This window comes from Sander vitreus, chromosome 5 (assembly GCF_031162955.1).
Source record: "Sander vitreus isolate 19-12246 chromosome 5, sanVit1, whole genome shotgun sequence".
Lineage (NCBI taxonomy): Eukaryota > Metazoa > Chordata > Actinopteri > Perciformes > Percidae > Sander > Sander vitreus.
Genome location: NC_135859.1, coordinates 12,960,916 through 12,983,723, shown reverse-complemented (window position 1 = coordinate 12,983,723; position 22,808 = coordinate 12,960,916). Strand labels below are relative to the sequence as shown.

Sequence of the window (22,808 nt, the reverse complement as noted above, 5' to 3'; positions counted from 1 at the left end):
AACCCGCATCAGTGCAAAAAAAAAAGGCGCAAGCGAACAAAGGGAGAGGGAGGTCTGTGAGGGAGAAAACACAGGCGCTAAGCTAGCTGGTTTGCGGTAAAACGTCAAACCGGACAAACGGCCCATTAAACGGCTCGTTCGGCGGTGCCAGAGGCCGCACTTTCTTACCGATACAGCAATCAGTGTCGCCGCATAATCCCGATCAACCGCCGTGGCTCCAAATTGATCCGCTCTGCCTCCGTTTGGTTCTTCGCTGCGACAAGCTAGCTGCGCTAAGATGGAGGGATGACGGAAGTCAGTCGACGCGGCCTCCAAAATAAAAGCGCGGATTTTGCTGCAATGTGATATTTTTCTCTTTTTTTTTACGAATTAAAGGAATACTAAGCATGCACTTTATTCAGATCGAAATAAAGACATTTGTGAAGGAAAAGTTACATATGTATTTTTAAATAAGTATATATTTTATTATTAGGCTACTGTAAAAAAGAACATATTAACAGTAGTAGCCTACCTACAGTACGACTAGGGCTGGGCGATGTGGCCAAAATCTTCTATCCTGATATAGGTCATTTCATATCTCGGTAGTGATATATATCACGATATATAGAATCTTTTCTGGCATTTCAATAAATAAATAGTCTATACGAAATAACCACATGGTAAAGCCTGTTTATAGTCCTGCTCCTTGGCCTAAATACTTGAAAAATGAAAGGTATAACCTACTTATTATTTTTTGTCATTTTATTAAGAACTTTAGTAGAAAATAAACATAACATGGAATGATCATAATGTAAAACATTGTCCAAAGACGTAAATATTGCCATCACAAATGATTTTGAAAATATATACAGTAGATATTTTTACATCATTTTAGAAAAATGTATCTTCCTCCTTCTATCGCCAAAGAAGGACTTTATCTCAATATGTCACAATGTCGGTTCATGTATGTGAAATCATGGGTTATGTAATACAATTGGTGTTAATCGCATTAAACTAACACTGTTACAGTGTGTTAATCTAAAGTTTGATTATAAACCAAAACCATTTTCGGGTTGAAGAGGAACAATGCGGATTCCGTCCTGGTCGTGGAACAACGGACCAGATCAGATCTGCACTCTCGCAAGGATCCTGGAGGGAGCCTGGGAGTATGCCCATCCAGTCTACATGTCTTTTGTGGATCTGGAGAAGGTGCATGACCGGGTCCCCCGGGAGATACTGTGGGAGGTAGGCTACTGCGGGAGTATGGGTGAGGGGGTCCCTTCTCAGGGCCATCCAATCTCTGTATGACCAAAGCGAGAGCTGTGTCCGGGTTGTCGTCAGTAAGTCGGACTCGTTTCAGGTGAGAGTTGGCCTCCGTCAGGGCTGCACTTTGTCACCAATCCTGTTTGTAGTATTTATGGACAGGATATCGAGGCGTAGTCGGGGTGGAGAGGGGTTGCAGTTTGGTGGGCTGGGGATCTCATTGCTGCTTTTTGCAGATGATGTGGTCCTGATGGCATCATCGGCCTGTGACCTTCAGCACTCACTGGATCGGTTCGCAGCCGAGTGTGAAGCGGCTGGGATGAGGATCAGCACCTCTAAATCGGAGGCCATGGTTCTCAGCAGGAAACCGATGGAGTGCCTACTCCAGCTAGGGAATGAGTCCTTACCCCAAGTGAAGGAGTTCAAGTACCTTGGGGTCTTGTTCGCGAGTGAGGGGACAATGAAGCGGGAGATTGGTCGGAGAATTGGCGCAGTGGGGGCGGTATTACATTAAATTTATCGCACCGTTGTGACGAAAAGAGAGCTGAGCCAGAAGGCAAAGCTCTCAATCTACCGGTTAGTTTTTGTTCCTACCCTCACCTATGGTCATGAAGGCTGGGTCATGACCGAAAGAACAAGATCCAGGGTACAAGCGGCCGAAATGGGTTTCCTCAGGAGGGTGGCTGACGTCTCCCTTAGAGATAGGGTGAGAAGCTCAGTTATCTGTGAGGAGCTCGGAGTAGAGCCGCTGCTCCTTCGCGTCGAAAGGAGCCATTTGAGGTGGTTCGGGCATCTGGTAAGGATGCCCCCTGGGCGCCTCCCTAGGGAGGTGTTCCAGGCACGTCCAGCTGGGAGGAGGCCTCGGGGAAGACCCAGGACTAGGTGGAGGGATTATATCTCCAACCTGGCCTGGGAACGCCTCGGGATCCCCCAGTCGGAGCTGGTTAATGTGGCTCGGGAAAGGGAAGTTTGGGGTCCCCTGCTGGAGCTGCTGCCCCCACGACCCGACCCCTGATAAGTGGACGAAGATGAATGGATGGATGGAACTTTTTATAGTTTTTCATATTTTTTTATTGTATTTCTTTGTTTGGCAGTACTTGCTTTTATTTCTATTTTCTCTTACTATGTTTGTAGTTATGTACTAAAACACCAAGGCAAATTCCTTGTAAACCTACTTGGCAATAAACCTTATTCTGATTTGAAATGTCTTGTTCACTCTAATTAAAACCATCAAATTTGGTATCACTGTTGTCAAGTGTTGCAGCGTGAGGAGGCTTTTATTTTTTAAATTCTAACCGGAAGTGTAATTTATTATGCTGGTTGCCTTGACACTGGTTGTTGTGCAGGTTTGCGTTGAAGCCAAAAATTCTTCAACGGCCGAGTCCCGCCTTTCTGCCCCTTGCTAAATAGTGATCCAAAAGAATGTTGGCAGCTTGGTTTGCTTCTCTGTCTTCCTGCCAAATACTGAGATCCTCGGTTAACCCGTTTTTCTCACAGACGGAGGCGTACAAGTAGAATCATTTAACTGCAGATAGTATTTGGCTTTTGTTATGATACTGATTTTACGACGCCGTCTGCTTCATACGTTGCTAAATTAATCAAACACCATCTGCATTGTAGTGTGGACTGTGGCACAGCAGGGGGCGCTCTCAATTGGTTATATAGGGTGGGGTATAAACTGACCCAGAGTTAGATATTTCAGCTTTTAACTATGTAATCGAGAATCGAATCTGAATAAGAGCTGATCTGGGAACAGCTTGAGTTTCACTGTCACGAAAAGGCGTTCGTTTCATTTACCGAGACGGTCCCGTAGGGCGGCGTTTAAAACACCTTTGAATGATAATTAACGGAAATGAGCCGTCAGCGCCGCTCAGCCGGGAAACTCCGGTGAATAAAAACACGGTGATAAACTGTTAAATTACAACCAGAGCGGAGGAATTTTGGTGAAAAACAAAAGCCACCGAGCCTTTAGTTTACCGCTGTCAACGCTACAGCTGAAGTCGATAGCGCAGACACATAGTTATAATTCACACAGCGGGACACCCTGGAAGAGACGGAGAAACCTCAGGAGGATGCCGAGCAATGCGAACTTGATGTGAAAATCGTTACGGCAAGATGTGAGATGAACCTGGAGAAAACTGCGACCGAGGCCAACGACATAATGTTGGTCCGGAGCTCGGTAAGAAGTGCGCTAGCTTGGCTGGTTAGCAACTGTAGGCTAATGTTGGTCTGTACGAAAACATCCATTTGAAATGAAGCTAATCAGTTGATAGCAGCTGGAATGTGTGGACAAAAACCGATGTCATGGCCGTTAACGTTAGTTGTAGATTAAACGCTGGTAGCTAGCTAAATCAGAGGGGTAGATAACGTTAGTCAATTCAATCGTTTATTTAAGCTAGCTAGCCAACTAGTTCTGTCAGCTAGCTAGCTAGCTTCTGTTTACTTCAGGTGAACCTTGATAACGAGCAGCGCTGATTCACGGGTCCAAGCATTAACGTTAACGTTAGCTGTCACTCCTTTCTGTTCGGAGAAAGGAAGTTCAGATGCTACTTGAAGGATTTAGCTCAGCAGGCAGCTATAAATGCTTCTGTGTTTGTTGACAATGGTAAACATACAAGACTAAACCGCGTTAAATATGTGTGTGGTGTATGAAAGAAATTGCATGTAATTGATTCCTCCACAGCTCCTTTGTTATTTATATAATACAGTGTAGTCTTTGTGTAACGTTACGGATTTCAATTTGCCTTCTGCTGTATTGTATAAGCTCATAAAGTAATGCATATGGGGTACTGGCCTGTCAGTGAAGGCATCATGCAAATGACACTAGGGTTAACCTGTGTGCATAGAATCATCTCATCCATCCAGCTAATAAGACTTTCCACTGTTTGTTGTGAGATGCAAAACACATTTAGCTTCGCATGAAAAGCGTCTATGGCTGCAACTAACAACTATTTTCATAGTCTGTTATCTGTAAGTTTCCTGATTAACCAAGTCCACGTCTTTAAATATCTTTTGTCCGACCAACAGTCTAATCCCCAAAGATATTTAGTTTACAGTTATATAAAGCAGAGGAAAAACAACAAATCCTCACATTGGAGATGCTGACACCACAGAAAGATTGGTGTGTTTGCATTAGGGCTTATATATAAGAGATATGATAAGAGACTAGATATCGTCTTAGATTTTGGATATCATAATATGGTGTTGTCTTTTCCTGGATTTAAAGGCTGCATTACAGTAAAGTGATGTAATTTTCAGACTGTTCTAGCTGCTCTATCATTTGCCTTTACCCACTTAGTTATTATATCCGCATTACTGATGATTATCTAAAATCTCATTGTGAAAATATGTTGTGAAAGCACCAATTGTAAACCCTACAATATCAGCATGGATGTGTTTTGATCTACAATATTGTGATATTTGATTTTCTTCATATCGCCCAGCCTTAAGCCTAATTTATGGTCCTGCGTTAATTGACACCATGGGTAAGTAGGTACATGTAGATACGGACCCTACGCCTGATCCTACGCCGTAGCCTGATGTGCACCTCAAAAAAATTTAACGACCGCAACAGCTGTGATTGGTCCGTATGGTCGTGGCTTGGTAGCGTTGCATTTCCCCCTACTCATTTCCTGGTCCTCCTTCTTCATAAGGAAAGGGAATTTTTCTTGCTACAGCTTTTCCACCATGGTCAGAAAGCACAGGGGAGAAACTTTGTTTCTCTCCACCACTTGGTATACTCGCTCAGAAGCTGATCCCTGTCACTCTCTCACTCGCTCTACCACACACTCCCCACGCACACACAAATGCCGGCCCTGCTATTCTCTTAAAGAGATCGACACACACACCAACGCAAGTATAAACTTCAGGCCACTTACGTAGGCTTTGATGAAAGATTTGCGTGGAGCCTCCATAGAACCACAATTCAGCCTTAAGAGAATAGGAGAGCCGGCATGTGTGTATGCGTGGGGAGTGTATGGTAGAGCGAGTGAGAGAGTGATGGGACTAGTTTCGGAGCGAGTACCGACTCTGGAGGCGTAGATGGAAAAACAAAGTCTCCCCTGTGCTTTCTAAACACGGTCGGTGATTGATTTCATGTTGGAGGAGGAGGACCCAGAAACAGTCTAGTCATTTTTTTTAAATGACAAAAACACGATTGTTCATTGTTTTAATAGAATGAAATGTATGAACAGCACTGTAGCCTATTTTAACACAATTCAAATTGTGCAGAGGGAATTATTTCCACTGGTCATTCTGACCGGAGACGATTAGAATTTTCAGTCCTCATTACTTTTTCTCATTCAATGACCGGTAATTACTGGACAACGGAAACATAGATCTACACGTACCTGCATACGTACCTACAACACGGCTTTTAACGCAGGACCATAAAGTGGTCTTATGTTTGCATGAAACATGACTTAGGAACTTCGAATAATAGTTTTGGATTCATTTTCAGTTATTCCAGCTCTGAAATAGTCCAAAATAGTTTCACTTTGACTTCAGATACATTTTACAGATTTCAGAACTTTAAGCAGATTTACTCTGCTGATGCAACCATAAGATATTGTTCACTGTGAAGCTACACAGCTCCATGATTAATTATTGGGGAAAGTGAGAGGTAAAGGTTGTTTTTCAAGTCAGGGTTCATTTTGTAGTTCAGGTGTGCCACAACATGTAAGAATAAATCACACAACTGAATAACACAGAACTGAATAAGGTGAAACTGCTGTTTTTTTATTTTTTTTATTTGTGTCACTTATTGTATACTTACGTGTATTTTAAACTTCCTTCCTACATAGAACAGAAGCTGACCTGTTGTTTGGACTTTATTCAGAAATCCCAGAATAAACGTAACAGATTTTACGACAGTACCTAATGCATACTGTATAAGCATTTGAAAAAAACATGACGTAGAAGATGTAGAGATTTCGTGTAACTTTAAGTGAAATCTACTAACCAGTACATCTTAAAAGGAGAACATTTAATAGAAACTTTCTTGAACACCAACATGAGAAGAAACCGTAGAGAAGTCATCATGCCCTAATGTAACTGTGCAGTGATTATGTTGGAGGAAACTGCTGGCGGAAGGTATTGGAGGAGAGCGGTAGAAGACATGAGTTTTGATCAGATTGTACAGGAAGTGAGGTTAATTCCCACAGATGAATAGTTAATGGTTCTGTCTCTCTTCTCGCCACAGCACGGCCGAGCCAGAGTGACTCATGCAGTGGTGGTGATCTTCCTGGAGTTCTTCGCCTGGGGGCTGCTGACCACGCCCATGCTGACCGTAAGTTAACGCACACAGAACATCAACACACACACACACACACAGATCGCTTCTTAAAGTAAAGGTTCAGCAGCCAGTTTCACTGTTCTACCAGTCAGCTGGATGTTTGTAGTTCAATCTCTCTGTGAAGATGTGCACAAGGACTACGTTTACATGCACATAATATTCCGGTTTTGCCCATTATTCTGAAAAAGACGATATTCCGACTAAGCAGTTTACACGGCTAATGAAAGTGAATATTCCACTAATATTCCCGTTTGCATGTAGCCGTGCAAAATACAATGTTTTCTAAGTTTACCAGCGGTGGCGGACTAGTTGGACCGTGCGAACACAGCCTCCCTCTTTCATTCCTTCAACCAGCTTCTTCAAATATCAAGAACAAGTGCCACAACTGTCATATCACGAGGATTTGTTTAACAGAGCTCTGATGGAAGTTATGAAGGATCTCTGGACATGGGTCATCCACCTACCTGATGGTAACAACTAGAGGTGTGACGAAATCTCGCGATTATTAAATGTGACGATATTTCTCGTCGTGGTAAAAAGTCTCTCGCGATATCAGTACACAAGATAAAAGCTGCCTGTAAAACCCAGCGTTAGAACGTCAGAGAGTACTGCCGCTCTCCCTCTTTCCCCCTCCCTCCCTCCCTCCCTCTCTCTCTCTCTCTCTCTCTCTCTTGGCCGAGACACACGCGTCTGCAGCGTGCAGTTCACTGTAGCACTGTCTCACGCAGACCACTCTCTTTCTCTGTTAAAATGAGTCGGGAAGCGGACAGCAAAACCTAACTTTGCTTTTAATGATATTAAACAAAGAGAAATGTTTTCCCTTCATCCTATAATGGTCATAAATCAATACTAGAGTAGCCTACTTCATTGTTTATTGCTGCACTGCATCTGTCTTCACAAAAATCATCTGAGTGTTTGATGGCAATTTATTTGTGCTTTAGAGCGTAATCAATGTGAAACAATAGTAAAATAAGCTTTATTTCTGTCTACTGTACAATGACAAATTCAAGTACAAAACATTTGGTCTCAACTACTGCCAGAAAACGCTTCGTTATGTTATGTAATTTAGGTTCTCTGTGTGAAGAGACTCTCTCTCCACCGTACATTTGGAATAAGTAACAGTGTTAGTTATACAGGAGAGAAGCCGTATATCGGAGTTTGTGGCAAAACCTTTCAGTGCTCTGTTTTCATTTTGGGACTTTCGATTGAATAAAGGACTATTTTTCCAGTCTTATTTCTTCATTGTAGTTTCCTGTAAAATAGCGTTAAGATCTCGTCTCGATCAAGTGAACACAATCTCGTGTCTCGTCTCGTGAGCTGGGTGTCTCGTCACACCCCTAGTAACAACTCATTTTCACTATAGAGTGTTATTGGTTGCTGTAGTTCTTACTACTTTTAATCTAAAACAATTTCAATGGAAGTGATGGATGATAAAATGTACAATCCTCGTTCTCTGTAACTTCTAAAGTCAGTTAAAAGCTTCAGAGGTCTGACTCCGTCAAATCAAAGTTATTTTAGTACAACGTTCACTCTTTGTGCTTCCACAGACAGCTTGCTTGCTAAGCCATGACAGAGGGACGGTAACTCTGGATGAAACCCACTTGATTTGTCTGTATCACTTTAGAAGTCTCATATTTGTTTTTAACAACATTTAGAAGTAATTCTTACACTGAACAAGAACTGTGGATTTTGTCCCTGATCTCTTACACTGGGATTGCTTTAAGAGGGATTGTTTTGTGGCCAGTATGACCATGAAAAACAATTCCAGCAAACAATGTACTCGTGGGCATGTGAGTGTTTCAGACGGACTGTGAAGAATGTGAACTGACAGAACTGGTTAATCTATCACATGATGTAGGCTGGAGCTGGGCGATATGGAGGAAATCAAATATCCCGATAGTTTTGACCAAATACATCGATATTGCGGCGATATTGTAGGGTTGACTATTGGTGCTTTAACAAAACATTTACACAATGAGATTTTTGATAAATACTCATTAGTAATGTGGAAGTCTGGAAGTTTAGAAAATGACATCACTTTACTGTAATGCAGCATTTAAAACTAGGAAAAGACAATGCATGTCATATTACGATATCCAAAATTGAAGACGCTTTCTAGCATCATATATCGATATATTCCCAGCCCTAATGTAGACCAGTTAAAAAAAAAAAAAACAGCCTGGATGAAAGATATATATGAGATGTATCAGCTGTCCATCATTTGTTGAGGGGAATCATCACAATGCTTGTCTCCATATATTACTGGAATTATGGCAACTTTCAGACTAAAAATAGCACCAAGGTACAGGTGAGAAGATAACATCTGATTCATGAAGTCCAGTTTGAGAGGCAGATCCATGTGTTTAAAGGTTTATCAAACACTAGAACACTTAGTCTTAGTGCTAATGTATCGGAGTCACCGTATGTGTTATAAGTGTGTGACAGTCATCATAAATGCATTTCCTTGGTTAATTTTTTAATAAGTCACACAACTGACCCATTAAGATTAGAGATGGCCTGATACCATTTTTTGCTTCCCGATACCGATTCTGATACCTGAACTTGCGTATCGGCCGATACCGAGTACCGATCCGATACCAGTGTGTCATATATTTTATTATGTTTTAACAACTGTAAACTGCTATCCCTGTATGGATGTGATATGATTTCTGTCTTTATTGTTGGTCTGGCTCAGGTTAAACTCTTTGTGAAACATGAACAAACACAAACAATGAACGCCACAGAACGTTTTTATTTTTTTTATCCAGTTTGACAGTCAGTTATAACGGAAAAAGAACATAAATCAACTACTTTTTAACGTAGATTTTCTTTAGGGCTTTATTACGTGGTATCGGATCAGTGCATAAACTCCAGTGCTTCCCGATACCGATAACGGCGTTTTAGGCAGTATCGGAGGCAATACCGATACTGGTATCGGCATCGGAACATCTCTAATTAAGATGCACTTTAACATGTTCCACAGTCACAGAAGTATAAAATATAAGTAGTCACAGACTGACAGACGGTTGATGTCTAAATAGTGAGTTAAATAATTCAAAAAACATTTTTAAAAGACCTGTAGATGTGACTTTCGGTTTTGTCGTTTCAGGTCCTCCATGAGACGTTTCCTCAGCACACTTTCCTGATGAACGGCCTGGTTCACGGGGTCAAGGTAAGATCTCTCTCGGCACCAACGCATCAGACTCATTCATGTGAAACTCTGCAGGATTCCTGTTGGGGGCATTTGACTGTCACAGCAGCAGATATGAGAGTAAATGTTTTCTAGACAATAAAAAGATGAATCGGTGGTGATCGGAAGACGTAAACCTCATGGAACTACCAGCAGAATGTGTAGTGAAGTAGAAACTGTCTGCAGTATAGAGAAATGAATGTACACTAAAACAACATGAATGCTGTGTTTCTCCTGCACGTTTACCGTGGTTAAAAAGCATCATCATGAAAAAATGAATGAATTCATAAAGTTGGATTCACTCATCAAACTTTCTCTCCTGATTCCGTTACCTCAACTCTGAAGCTGATACAGAGCACTGATCTGTTACCACTGCTGTCTTTGTCTAACATTTCAAATCTGGAAACCCCACTGTGTGGAACTCACTGGCACCATTGTTGTGTAAAGGATGCTATGGCACTAAAGCCTGCAGCCCTTCTTGAATGAACAAATGAAGAAAAGGAAACGCTGAATTTCTTTTTTTTTTTTTCTTTTCTTTTTTTATGTCCATCACAACAGCCTGCAAGGCAACGACATCAAATGTTTTATTATTCAGTTTACTATCATGTGAGACCAAGGAAAGCAGCTAACTCTCACATTTAAGAACTATCTGTTGGGATATTTTGCTTGAAAATGACTGAAACTCTTAAAACGCTTATGAAAATTGTTCAGATTCCTCCAAATAAGACACCATTACATTTACATTTGAACATCGTGTGGAGACATAGAGGAAAAAAATGTTTTGTCATTAATGTTTTTTGTTTTTTTTTCGCGTCCGTGTTCCTGTTCAGGGCTTTCTGTCGTTTCTGTCGGCTCCTCTGATTGGTGCCCTGTCAGACATCTGGGGCAGGAAGTCCTTCCTCCTGATGACGGTCTTCTTCACCTGTGCCCCCATCCCCTTCATGAGGATCAGCCCCTGGTGAGACAGTGTGTCTTTGTGTGAGAGACAGTTGATGCACAACTTGTACTACCAAGAAAAGACTTCCAACTATAATTATAACTATTAGTTTTGAGTCAGACAGCAGCACAGTCTGATGAAGACGGGGGATGTATAAGCAATATTCTAAGCTATTTAAATGACCACATTTTATTATCATTTAAAGGTTTCACCTGCAGTTTAAAAATATTTTTTCCATGTCAGCAGCATTAATGTGAAATACCAGTTTGCCTCTAAATGTATTATTCTTAAGAGCTTCTGAGCAGTTCTTTTCCCAAACAAGTCTTTGTTGTTACCTCAGAGAAACCTTGTGTCTAGCCTGGAAATCCAGACCCAAATCCGAAAGATTAAGGGTCTGGCATTGAGTAATGAAAATGGCCCAATTCATGCTCAAGCATGCATTTGAAAATCTCACTGCACGCAATTGGATAACACTGCGACCAATCGCAACAATACACGGGGTGACGTATCCAGAGCGTACCCATACACTTGGCTACCAGCGGAGCTAACTGGTAGATTAAAACTCTTGCCGTATCCGGTCGGCAAAAACGGCAAAAATGTCCTCCTTGCAAAGGAATGATTCGAGCGCCGTCTTCTGTTCCTCTTTCAGATAAAAAGCCATGTCTAACTCGTTCATTGTAGCGGCCAAAGCCGTTTCAAACAACTGGTGTTCATCCGTAGCCATCTTGCAATGTTTACTAATGACTTTGACGTCGCAGCGCTGTCATCATCTGTTTAGCTCGCCTCTGGCCCGCCAATATATCAGATACACCGATGTGATTGGTGCAGCTCGGCTACCAAGGGCATAGGTAATGAGCATCATTACTCAATGCCAGAGTGACTCGCTGAGCAAATTCAAATTGCGCTCTCGCCAGAACTCTGGATTTCCAGGGTACCTCATGTTAGCCCATTAGAGACAATCTGAATCCTCCTAAAGTTGTTACAGTCTTCTAAACCTCCAAAGCTGCTGGTACTGTACATTTAGCAGACACTCCTCTGTGATCTGCTCTCTGTTGTCTGTCTCTTCAGTTCTGCTGAAGTCAGTTTGTTCCTGGAAATAATTTAAACTGATCCACTGGCATCAGATGATATCAGATTACAGTGCAAACTGAGGGTGGCATGTTTATGAGCAGGACTGCAACTAATGATCATTTTCATTATTGATTAATCTGCTGTTTAGAGTCCCATGTTTTTTTCCCCGACCAACAAACTCAAAGATTTTCAGTTTAATAGCTACATAAGTGCTTTTCTCTGTTTTTATATAGCAGTAAACGGAGTATCTTTGGGTTTGGGACATTTTTCAATGTTTTCTGATGTTTCATAGAATAAACCAGTAATTGCTTAATCTTAAAATGAAATTATGGATCCCTGGTGTGATCTCACTTGAGTCAATAGAGTTAGTGGAGGGTCTGTTGGAGTTTGAACAGTCACATGTTGTTCATGTGAGCGGCTCAGGATCAGCATGTATGCTGCAGAGCAGAGAGCAAAGAACACTTTCCTCTCTTGCTTCTCCCACAGCTCAGCTTCACAGTGTTCATGTGCTCTTCGTGTAAGCGCACAGTGTTTGCTCCGTTTTTAATTATTCATGAAACGTGAGCAGTGTAGCATATCCCTCTAAAAACTCCGTTATTACACAGAAACCGCATATAGTATTTAAATCACAGCAAAGGACACCTATGTCTTTGTTTCTCATCAGACAGAAAACATGTTCTTTGATTTTAGTTTCTTTGTGCACACATTTTAAAGTAGCTCTAAAATATCATTTTATTGAATGGAAGTGATGTCATCAAAGGTCTTGTTTATTCCGACCAAAAATATTGAAATTACTATCTTGTGAGACCAAGAAAAGCAGCAAAGTGGGGCGCCTCGATAGCTCACCCGTGTGCCACATGTACAGAGGCTCGATCCTCACTGCAGCGGTCGCAGGTTCAATTCCGTCCTGAAACCCTTTGCTGCATGTCATTCTCTCTCTCTCTCTCTCTCTCTCTCTCTCTCTCTCTCTCCCCCCGTTTCAAGTCTAAGCTGTCCTGGGAAATAAAAGTCTAAAAATACCACAAAAAAAGCAGCAAAGTCCCAGATTTCATAGCGTTAAACAATTACATATTTGGTATTTTGTCTTGAAAAATTACTTAAACAATAATCGAAATAGCTTTCTTTTATTCCATTAATTGACAGTAATTGTCCTTATAATACAGTAATGGGCATTGATTTAAAAAAGCAAATGCTAAATAAAATAGGCAAAGTTTTTTTTGAACATAGTTTATTTAAGTTTTGTTACAACAAATTAACAACTCACCATGAGGACACATTGGGCTTGTATATACCCACCCATGAAAACATCAGAGGGTAATCAACTTAAGCAATATTGAAAATAAAAACAACAGTAAAGAAATAATAAAATAAATAAAATAAGGTGTCAAAATAAATAAACAAACCAAGATCTACAAAACATGCACTCAAGTTATTTACATTGATGTCCGGGGCACTAACATGCATATGGACAGCACAGGAAATGAATAAAAAGATCAATAAACAATGCCATGATATAATCAGCAGACGGTTCAGTACTACACGTACAACACTGCTAGCTGCATGTACCGAAATCTTCACTCAGACATAAAGTCATCAGGGGCTAAAGCATCAAGGTGACTAAGGAAAGGTTGCCATATCAACATAAATTTGTCAGCTGACCCCTTGACAGAATACCTTATTTTCTCTAATTTAATAAAATACAGCATGTCCCTTACCCACCGCGCAAACGTTGGGAGATTACAATCTTTCCACCTGATCAAGATTTGTCGCCGGGCTATCAGTGTGGCAAACGACAGAAGTCTTAGTTTATTATTATTTAAAACAAAGTTTTGTGTCACCACTCCAAACAATGCAAGAAAAGCCGATGGTTCTAGGTGTTCATCGGTGGTTCTGGAAAGCATATCAAATATCAGTTTCCAATAATCAAACACCTTAGGACAATCCCAAAACATGTGAATTAGAGTAGCTTGGTGTAGCTCGCAACGATCACACATAGGGTCTATATTGGGCATGAACTGTGATAGCTTAACCTTGGTCCAGTGTAAAATAGGCAAAGTTTTATTCATAAGTCATCATTTTGTGATCAAAGGAATCTAACCGAAAGGCATCGAACCCCCAACTGCTCAGGGGGGCCTGTTCATCGACAGCTGCAGACACCTCACTCTGACATTAGTGCATGTATAGGTACTGAGCGTGTGTGTGTGTGTGTAATTCAGGCCTTTGTATAATAACAACAGAGTGAAAAACATCATTTTCCTTGTGGGATTAATAAAGTATAAATGATTATTATTATTATTATTATTATTATTAATTAAAACCCTTTCACATTGTGGGAAGTTTATTTTTAATCTGTTCCTGATTATGTAAATGACACCAAACACCTATTTACACAATCTTTTTTTTGCCAATAATCTGATTTATAATAATATTACATTATCAACATAATATAGCTCTGAAAACCTGCTTCTTCCTTTTCCTGAGAATCTGCAGCTTTTTTATTTGGAAGAATCTGGAAATTGAGGAAACTAGGATGATGACAAATGAATATTCTGGTGTGTGTGTGTCTGTGTCTGTGTCTTTATCTGATGTTTTGATACCTCTCCTGTGTCCAGGTGGTATTTCGCTCTGATCTCAGTCTCAGGAATCTTCGCGGTGACCTTTTCGGTGATCTTCGCCTACGTGGCTGACATTACAGAGGAGCACGAGAGGAGCACCGCCTACGGACTGGTAACTACAGCTACATGGACCGCTTAAATCACTCAGCCTTTTAGTCACTAACACAGGAAGTAGGTTTAACTTTGTCACAAAACACTTTCAAAAAGAACGTCACAGGTTTAAAGATAAAGCTACCACACAGCTCTGATATCTGACTGAATGTTATGTAATTATGTGCACATAATGGAGCAGCACTGCAGCCCATGTGCTTACTGTAATAGAATATTGTGTATATATAATGGAGGTCCTGCAAATCTGTTTAATGGTGTTTCCTGCCATTATGGAGCTCTGCAGTGAACTGGTGTCACTGGCAGGACAGGAAGTACAAGTACAAATGGACTCTTTGAGTTGTCTGAGTGGTTTATGTTAAGGTGCAGAAACCTACACTGGTAGTGCCAACAGATTAAAGCTGCTGCAGTGCATTCTGGTCTCTGTCATGTTATGGCTCTGACTCACTGGTTATTGGCTTACGTTTTTAAAAGTTAAGGTAAAAAAATGTATATCTTAAGAGTTTTTTTTTGTTAAATGACCACATAGCCTGTCCCTCTAAATTGAGGGACTCAAACTAATTGAGAGACAGAATCTTTTACTGTTTAGTTTTGATAAAACAAGAGGAAGAATGTGTCTGTTATGAAATACATGGATCTATGTGGTGCTACATGAAAACACCCATTTAATATGCACATAACGTGTTTATAATCAATGACACATGAAGTCATTAACTAAGATTAATGACCACAGACGCACACAGAGGTTTGGTCCACTGGCGTGTGGTTACTAACATGCACTCATGCATGCAGCTCATATGACCGCAGCATGTCACCACTGAAACCTTCCTTTTCAGGTCGGCCTAGTTGTTTAGTCCAAAGTTTAGTTGAGATCTTTCACACCAGCTGAAACAAACTGCCACAAACCAGTCCAATGTGAAAGCAGCCTCAGTAAAGTTTTGTGTTTTTGTGTCTCATCAGGTCTCGGCAACCTTCGCGGCCAGCTTGGTGACGAGCCCGGCCATCGGGGCCTACCTGTCGGCGCAGTACGGCGACAGCCTGGTTGTCCTGGTTGCCACGGTGATCGCTGTGGCCGACATCGCCTTTGTGTTCTTCGTGGTCCCAGAGTCGCTGCCAGACAAAATGAGGCTGACGTCCTGGGGCTTCCCCATCTCCTGGGAGCAGGCTGACCCGTTCGCGGTGAGTTCAGAGACTGAAAACACCACAGTGTGACAGAGCGGGGTCAAAGGTCACGTATAGTTTGTTGTAAGGAAGAGGAGGAAGCAACATCATGTGTATTAGTTACATGGTTATTATGATGCTTTATAGCTTAACATGTAACATTTGGCAGTTCAATACCCAGTTTGTTATATAACAAATGCCTTTTTAGTAATAACTGCACTGGCACAAATGGAGTTAGTAATAACTGCTTAATTTGGAAGACTTTAACACAAGTAGATCATTCTAAAAAACTGTGAAAAACAAAGACGACGCTGAAAGAGCGGAGCAGAAAGTGAGGAAAAAAAAGAATTTGATCAAAGTGTAATAACAGTAAAAAAAAAAGTTGATTGGTGATATTTGGCAGCTGAATGGTGAGACGCTAACACTGCCATCATGCAGCAATGATATCTTAGGTAGTTAATGTGAATGTGTCTGCCAGATGTCAACTGATTGATTGACAGACAGTTATATTGATGAGTTGCCTTGACAGGTGATTGTTTTGTGTGTTCAGTCTCTGCGTCGGGTGGGGAAAGACACCACAGTGCTGCTGATCTGTGTCACAGTGTTCCTGTCCTACCTGCCTGAGGCCGGACAGTACTCCAGCTTCTTCCTCTACCTGAGACAGGTAACACACACACACACACACACACGCAAACGCACACTAACACACCGTCAGTCAGGTGTACAACTGCTTTCTTCTTGTGTCTAATTGGGACAGTAGCCAAAATCATGCAAGATGTCATGACCTTCTTTAATCTCCTTTTTCAAACTTCATTTGTTGACTCCTTCTGGTGAAAATCCGGCCGGATGTTAAAATTGCTGTTCAGTGTTTCACCGTATCTCTGTGATGAAAGTAAATAACATGAGTACATTTAATGACATTAATATAAGTGTTCAGGATGTTTTCCCCCCTCAGAGAGTTGATGATTTTAACCACATTAGTGTTTGTTTATTCATGAACATGTTAGTGTCTCTATGAGGTTCTGTCACTGGTGAAATGTTAATTATTCACTCACTGTAAGATATTTTGTGCTGTATTTCAGGTGATTGAGTTTTCTCCCGCAGCCATTGCTGCCTTCATCGCTATGGTGGGAATCCTCTCTATAGTTGCTCAGGTACAGACACAACCAGCCGACACCATCATGGTGGTTTTGTCACAGAATTTCTCCTCACTCTGTTTTCTGTTCACGTATGAATGTTTGTGCGTGTGTCACACAAATTTAAACAGTTTAAATAGATTTTGAACAGTTCACTGCAGAGATTTCATCTCATCATGGACAGAAAGGGGGCTACCTTTTAATTAAGTAATCTCTCTCTCTCTCTCTCTCTCTCTCTCTCTCTCTCTCTCTCTCTCTCTCTCTCTCTCTGAATTGAACTGTAAAATCCTTTCCCCATTTGAACTTTTTGTTTTCATTCAGAACACAAGACAAAATAACAGGTTACTTATAATGTTTTTTCTCGGTTATTCTGTTTTTGTGATCGTTAGGAGTCGAAATCGTAAAATTTTGATTAATTGCATAGCCCTATTATAACGTAGTTTCATGTATTCGAAAAATGTCCAACGCTTGTTACAATAATGTTGAGATTGCGTATCATTTCATTCATCATGTACCATAATCTCTCTCTTTCTCTGTCTGTCAGACTCTCTTCCTTAGTGTTTTAATGAGGACTATTGGTAATAAGAACACAGTTCTTCTGGGTCTGGGCTTTCAGCTCTTCCAGCTGGCCTGGTACGGCTTCGGCTCCGAGCCATGGTGAGAACACCCGCTGCTTTTTTTACTGGATGGGACTTTTAGTCTTTTTCTCACAGTATACATTTGTATTTTCTGTTATCGCTCATATGAAATTATATTATTATTATTTAATAATAATAATAATAATAATATTACTATTATTGTATATCATTCATTCATTCTTGAAGACAAAACTAAATGTTTGTTTGTGCTTTATTCATATCTGTTTTAGGATGATGTGGGCAGCAGGAACAGTAGCAGCCATGTCCTCCATCACCTTCCCAGCAGTCTCTGCTCTGGTGTCACACTGTGCATCCCCTGACCAGCAAGGTCAGTACTGTACTGTACTGTATACTGACAGTACTGTCTGTATGTCTGTCTGTCTGTCTGTGGGGAAGGAGAACAGGAATCACGGGAGAAAGATGCTTGTCTTTTTTTATTTTATTTTATTTTTTTAAATTTTTTAAATTTAAAGCATTGTTGAAGATTGTGTGTGTGTGTGTGTGTGTGCGTGTGCGTGCAGGTGTAGCCCAGGGGATGATCACAGGTATCAGAGGTCTTTGTAACGGTTTGGGTCCAGCCCTCTACGGCTTTATCTTCTTTCTCTTCAACGTGGAGCTGGACGATATGCACCCGGTGGCAGGACGACCCACACAGAAAATAGAGGTACACACACACACACACACACACGCACGCACGCACGCACGCGCGCGCGGAGGAAGTCTGCTACCTTGCCTGAACCCTAAGGGTCATGACAGCATTTGGGTTTTGGGACGTTTTGTTGCTTAAAGCTGACATCACTGTTTGATCTAAAACATCTTACCAGAGCATAAACACATAGAAGTAAAATTACTTGAACATACAATTAGGGGTCACAATATGGAAACAAATCTATTATAATATTTTAGTTGTATATTAATTACAATATTGATGTGTTCTTACGGTGTGTGTATATCTAGATAGACATTTATTAGTGTGCAGATTTTTAATCAGGATTAAATTTGAGGCCAATCTTTGAAGTCAATCCATTCAGTTTTCAAAATAATTGTTCATAATTTAAACATTTAACGCATTATTTCTCTCTGTCTGCAGAAGTCTGTGATTCCCGGACCTCCCTTCCTGTTTGGAGCGTGCACCGTCTTATTCGCCCTCCTCGTAGCCGTCTTCATCCCCGAGCACCACCGATTGGCTGAGGCCAAGACCTGCTCCACCCGCAAGTCCAGCAGCACCTCCGCAGCACACGCTCAGAGCGCCAGCCCTCTGGCCACGCCCACCAGTGATGCGGAGGACATCGAGCCGCTCCTACAGGACAGCAGCATGTGACAGACAGCCGGGCCGGCCAATCGCAGCGTTGAGGTTGTGAGCACTGTCTGCTAGTCTCGCCCCTTTCCGAATAAACCGTTTTCAGCTTTTATTTTATGATTTCTTTAGATCCAGACTGTTCAGATAAAAGACTCAGGGACTGTTAGGCAGCAATCACACTGACGAGATTTATTTCTGTAGAATATTTCTTCTCTTAGATACATTTACTGCCGTATGTTTGTCGCACAAATTAATTTCCCTTTGGTTCAAACAAGTCTCAAATGTAGACTTAGTTTAACAGTGTAGTTTAAAAATATTCAAGGACTGGTTGATTATAGTCTGGTTTTTCCAGTTCTGGTTTCTTTTTGGTTCAATATCGATTTTGTTGATCCAACAACCGTATAGAGAGACAGAAGTAATTAGGAGAAAGAGGAGGTAATGTTGCCTGAGATCAAACTAGGAACGTGGCAGTTACACTGCACACATTTTAACCACTCAAACAAGAGGACCTCAGTCTCTAAGTCCACCTTAGCTCCATGTCACCGAACTAGTTTTGGTCTTTAGTTCCTCTAGTGAGAAGGTTGTGAGGCACATCTGCTCCCAGTGTGACCTTAACCTCCTTCACCTGGTAGATGACGGAGACGTACTCATGTGAAAACGTACCACTTGTGATTTAGTTTAAAATACTATGAAGTATAACCCGCCATGCAAATCACTTAACTCAAGTTTATTTATTTTTTTGCCGTCAGTCTGGTTGCCACCTAAACACTCTGGAGTCATGGAGTCATTTTGCTTCTGTATCTGCTGCACCTAACTCCACCTGTCAGGTCTGCAGAAGTCAGGAGATCAAACGCCCCTCTTTGTACGGGACCAGCGGTGAGGTAGCGGTGTGCTGAATTCTCCACACAGCTGACCACCAGGCGTCCCGAATCTACAGACTGTTGTTTTAACTGAAACTTTATACCAGGACGGAGAAATGGGGTAGAGGATGGTGAGGTCAGAGCTGCTCGGCATTGTGGGACATGACACAGGAGAGAGGCGAGACTGGTGGGAGTGGAGTTGTCGCCTGCAGCGGCAGGGTGGCTGTTTTCTATCGTCGCTGTTTATATGTTATCTCCACATTACTGACTGTTTGTACTCAAATAATGAGACTTGTGGTTAACAGGTTACCAGGACACTGGACTGTCGCACTCACACTGAGCATGTGCAAGCTCTGACCGGCTGTGACATCATCATCCTCTCCTGCTGTGTATTTCATATTGAGGAGAAAACTAGAAATAGAAACGTTGATATATTTAAGAAATTAATTCAATCCGTGATGATTGAAGTGCTTTTAGGTGCGCTTGTACGGAGCCCGCTAGGTGTCATGGAGGGGGGGCGGAGGGTCTAATTTGTAACCACGATTTACTGATTTCTGCTCTGGATTTAATATCAAGTTCTATATTTTACCTCCTCCCCTGATGGCAGTAAATAAGTTCAGTTAGACAGGAGTCTGACAAAGACATTTATAAAGCGCTCCAGTTTTTTTATGAACTGGATGACATCCACAGTATCATCAGTGTTTACAGCAAATCATCTGTTATCCTGTAAAATGCTTTTAATGGATCTCAAAGATAAAACAAAGTTGTGTTTAACGGACAACACCTGAAGTATCTCTGCATATCGGAGTCCAAATTAAACGTTGATAAGCGAAGCAGTAAGAGAGTGACCTGAAAGCTGATAGGTTATCTTAAATCAAGAGTATAAATGACTAAATCCTGCGCACTAATGAGTCGTTTTCCTCCATGGCATCCCCAGCCGGGCTCAGTGAGCTTATTTCGCTTATGTCACTGGATCACATTTCAGTATCAGATCTATTGACATCTCCTCATCATTTCATTTTGTGTTCAAATACTTGAAGTGTGTCGAGCCTGTCGGTTATTTTCAGGCTGTGGTAGTGCTCCTCCTCCCACCTGCCTGCCGCTCCAGGTAGGACGAATCGAGCGCTCTTGAGTTACTGATGTAGTTTAAACATGTGTTTCCGATCCAGGCCTGACAGCCCGATCTTCATCTGTGCAGTGAGCGCTCTGTTCTCGTTGTGTTAAGTCTGACTCTGACTTTCAGAGCCGACGGGTTATTGAGAACCAAATTGTGCCATTTGTTATAATTTTGTTACTGTTGTTTTCAGGTGTTTTTTTTTAAGAGGTCAAACCACGTCTTTCCCCCTTCCCTCCATAGTCAGAGCTGTTACCATGGCTACAGCCAGGAGATGCTTTATCCATAGCAACAGCTTTGTAACTGTACTGTATTGACGCCAAACTCCACCCAGCTGTCTAGATGGCCGTTTAGTGTTCCTCTCTGGTGAAAGATGAACTAATCCGTGAAAAAGACGTGTCATACCTCACCCAGTGCAGGCTGGGACAGGATGCAGCCCCCGGTAACCCTGAATGGGATAGATGTGATGTTTAAAGGACTATATGTGGACATATGTTGATCATTTTTCATCGCTTTTTAGGTTATTTATTTTTCTTCTTTCCAGACAACAATTTGTGTAACTTTTATTTCCGCCTGCAGAGGCTTGAAACTTTACTAAACTTCAAAATAATTTCCTATTTAGTAAAAAATGGTTAAATATGTTTTCTTTTATACTAACGTCAAAAACTACTACTGTACTATGAAGTAGCATATAATGTATACCGTGTACTGGGACATGGCTCTTTCTGGTGGTGCATTCAAGGATGCACTGACATCAAAGAGCCTAAATGCACAGCGATTGTTTAATTCACATTAAAACTTCTTATATATAATATAACTTCTTATATAATAAATGCATTTAAACATGAGTAGACAGTGTTGCAAGACAGCGTGCATGTGTCTTCTGAGCTACGGTATGTCCTTGAATGCACCACCGAGGAGAGACATTCATTTAATTGTTTTCCCGCACAATAACTTAAATTAAACATGGAGTGTTTCACGTCTCTGCAGGTTGATTATTTTTTATAGAAATAAACAAACGGAAAGGAAGGACATCACTCTAAAAAGTGATGGAAAATAATCCGCAGGAGTGGATCGGACATGAGCTAAAACGTGCAAATCCTTTTGTAGTTCGACAAGTTCGAACCTTCAGGATGTTACATAAATCCATTACTGATATTCTGTCTGTTACAGATTTTTGTTTTTCCTTACACGTCCTCCATACATCACTCAGTCAAAATTATGTAAGTGGCATATATGCTGCACTCAAGTTATATCTAATGTGTGGGAAATACTGTCTTCTGACGGGAAGGTGTCTGTTACAGGTCTCGGTACCGACGTCCCAAAAGTAACCAAAACTTTACATCAAAGTTTCACCCTGTATTTAGTTTGGTGGTTTTTTTTTTTTTTTTTTTTTTCTCCAATTTGACCTGAATGTTGCAGCTACAGAAACACCCGAGTGTTCTAAAGATGGTGGTGTGCAGCTTCATGAAGCACAATCCCATTACAACCAGACAGGATTCATCTAAAGATTTCTAAAATTCAGATTCACTCTTCCGACTTTTGTTTTCATCTTTTTAAAACCTCTATTATTTTTAACTTAGCCTCAAGCTCTCCGTCAGTTCCTCAAACCAAACTTTTCGGACTCAACTGAGACTGTAATCTTTAATCTCCTGTTTTTGATTTTTCTCTCTTTCTCAAAGATGATGTCAAAAACAGAAAGTTGGACCAACATTATATATATATATATTTAACACTCTGAGTCTGAAGCAGTGCAGAGTTGTCACGCAATATCCCAGAATCCACCTGTGTTATTATTTACATCCTGTATTTTCTGATATTGTCGTCTTCGTCCTGTTTAGCTCTCTGTTGCTGCTGCGTTCACGTCTCGAAGGAAAGTTTCATCACTCCTCCGGACAACACTGTGTAGTTCCTACACGCTTAGCAAACGGTGAAGATTAACTCAGCGCATCTCTGCTAGAGCTCCAACGATTAGTTGATCAGCATAAAATGAATGTTTTAGTCATTTCTCAGTTTTCTGCTTCCAAAAGTCAAAGCTTTCTTTCTTTGTCATATATGATAGTAAGCTGAATATCTTTGTGTTTTGGACTGTAGGTCAGAATAATCATGGTCACCTCGAGCTATGGGACATTGTAACGGGTAG

The 22,808-nt window shown here is 41.2% G+C and overlaps 1 protein-coding gene across 1 annotated transcript; it reads left to right on the top strand.

Moving 5' to 3' along the window:
• The first annotated feature begins 3,165 nt into the window (after window positions 1–3,165).
• Window positions 3,166–21,648, top strand: slc71a2b (solute carrier family 71 member 2b). The gene is made up of 12 exons (XM_078250455.1): window positions 3,166–3,421; window positions 6,443–6,529; window positions 9,645–9,707; window positions 10,556–10,683; window positions 14,346–14,460; window positions 15,417–15,635; window positions 16,168–16,281; window positions 16,700–16,771; window positions 17,298–17,410; window positions 17,622–17,719; window positions 17,913–18,055; window positions 18,482–21,648. Exons 1-12 carry the CDS (start codon window positions 3,365–3,367, stop codon window positions 18,710–18,712), a joined length of 1,440 nt encoding a protein of 479 aa, XP_078106581.1. The 5' UTR covers window positions 3,166–3,364; the 3' UTR covers window positions 18,713–21,648.
• The last annotated feature ends 1,160 nt before the right edge of the window (window positions 21,649–22,808 follow it).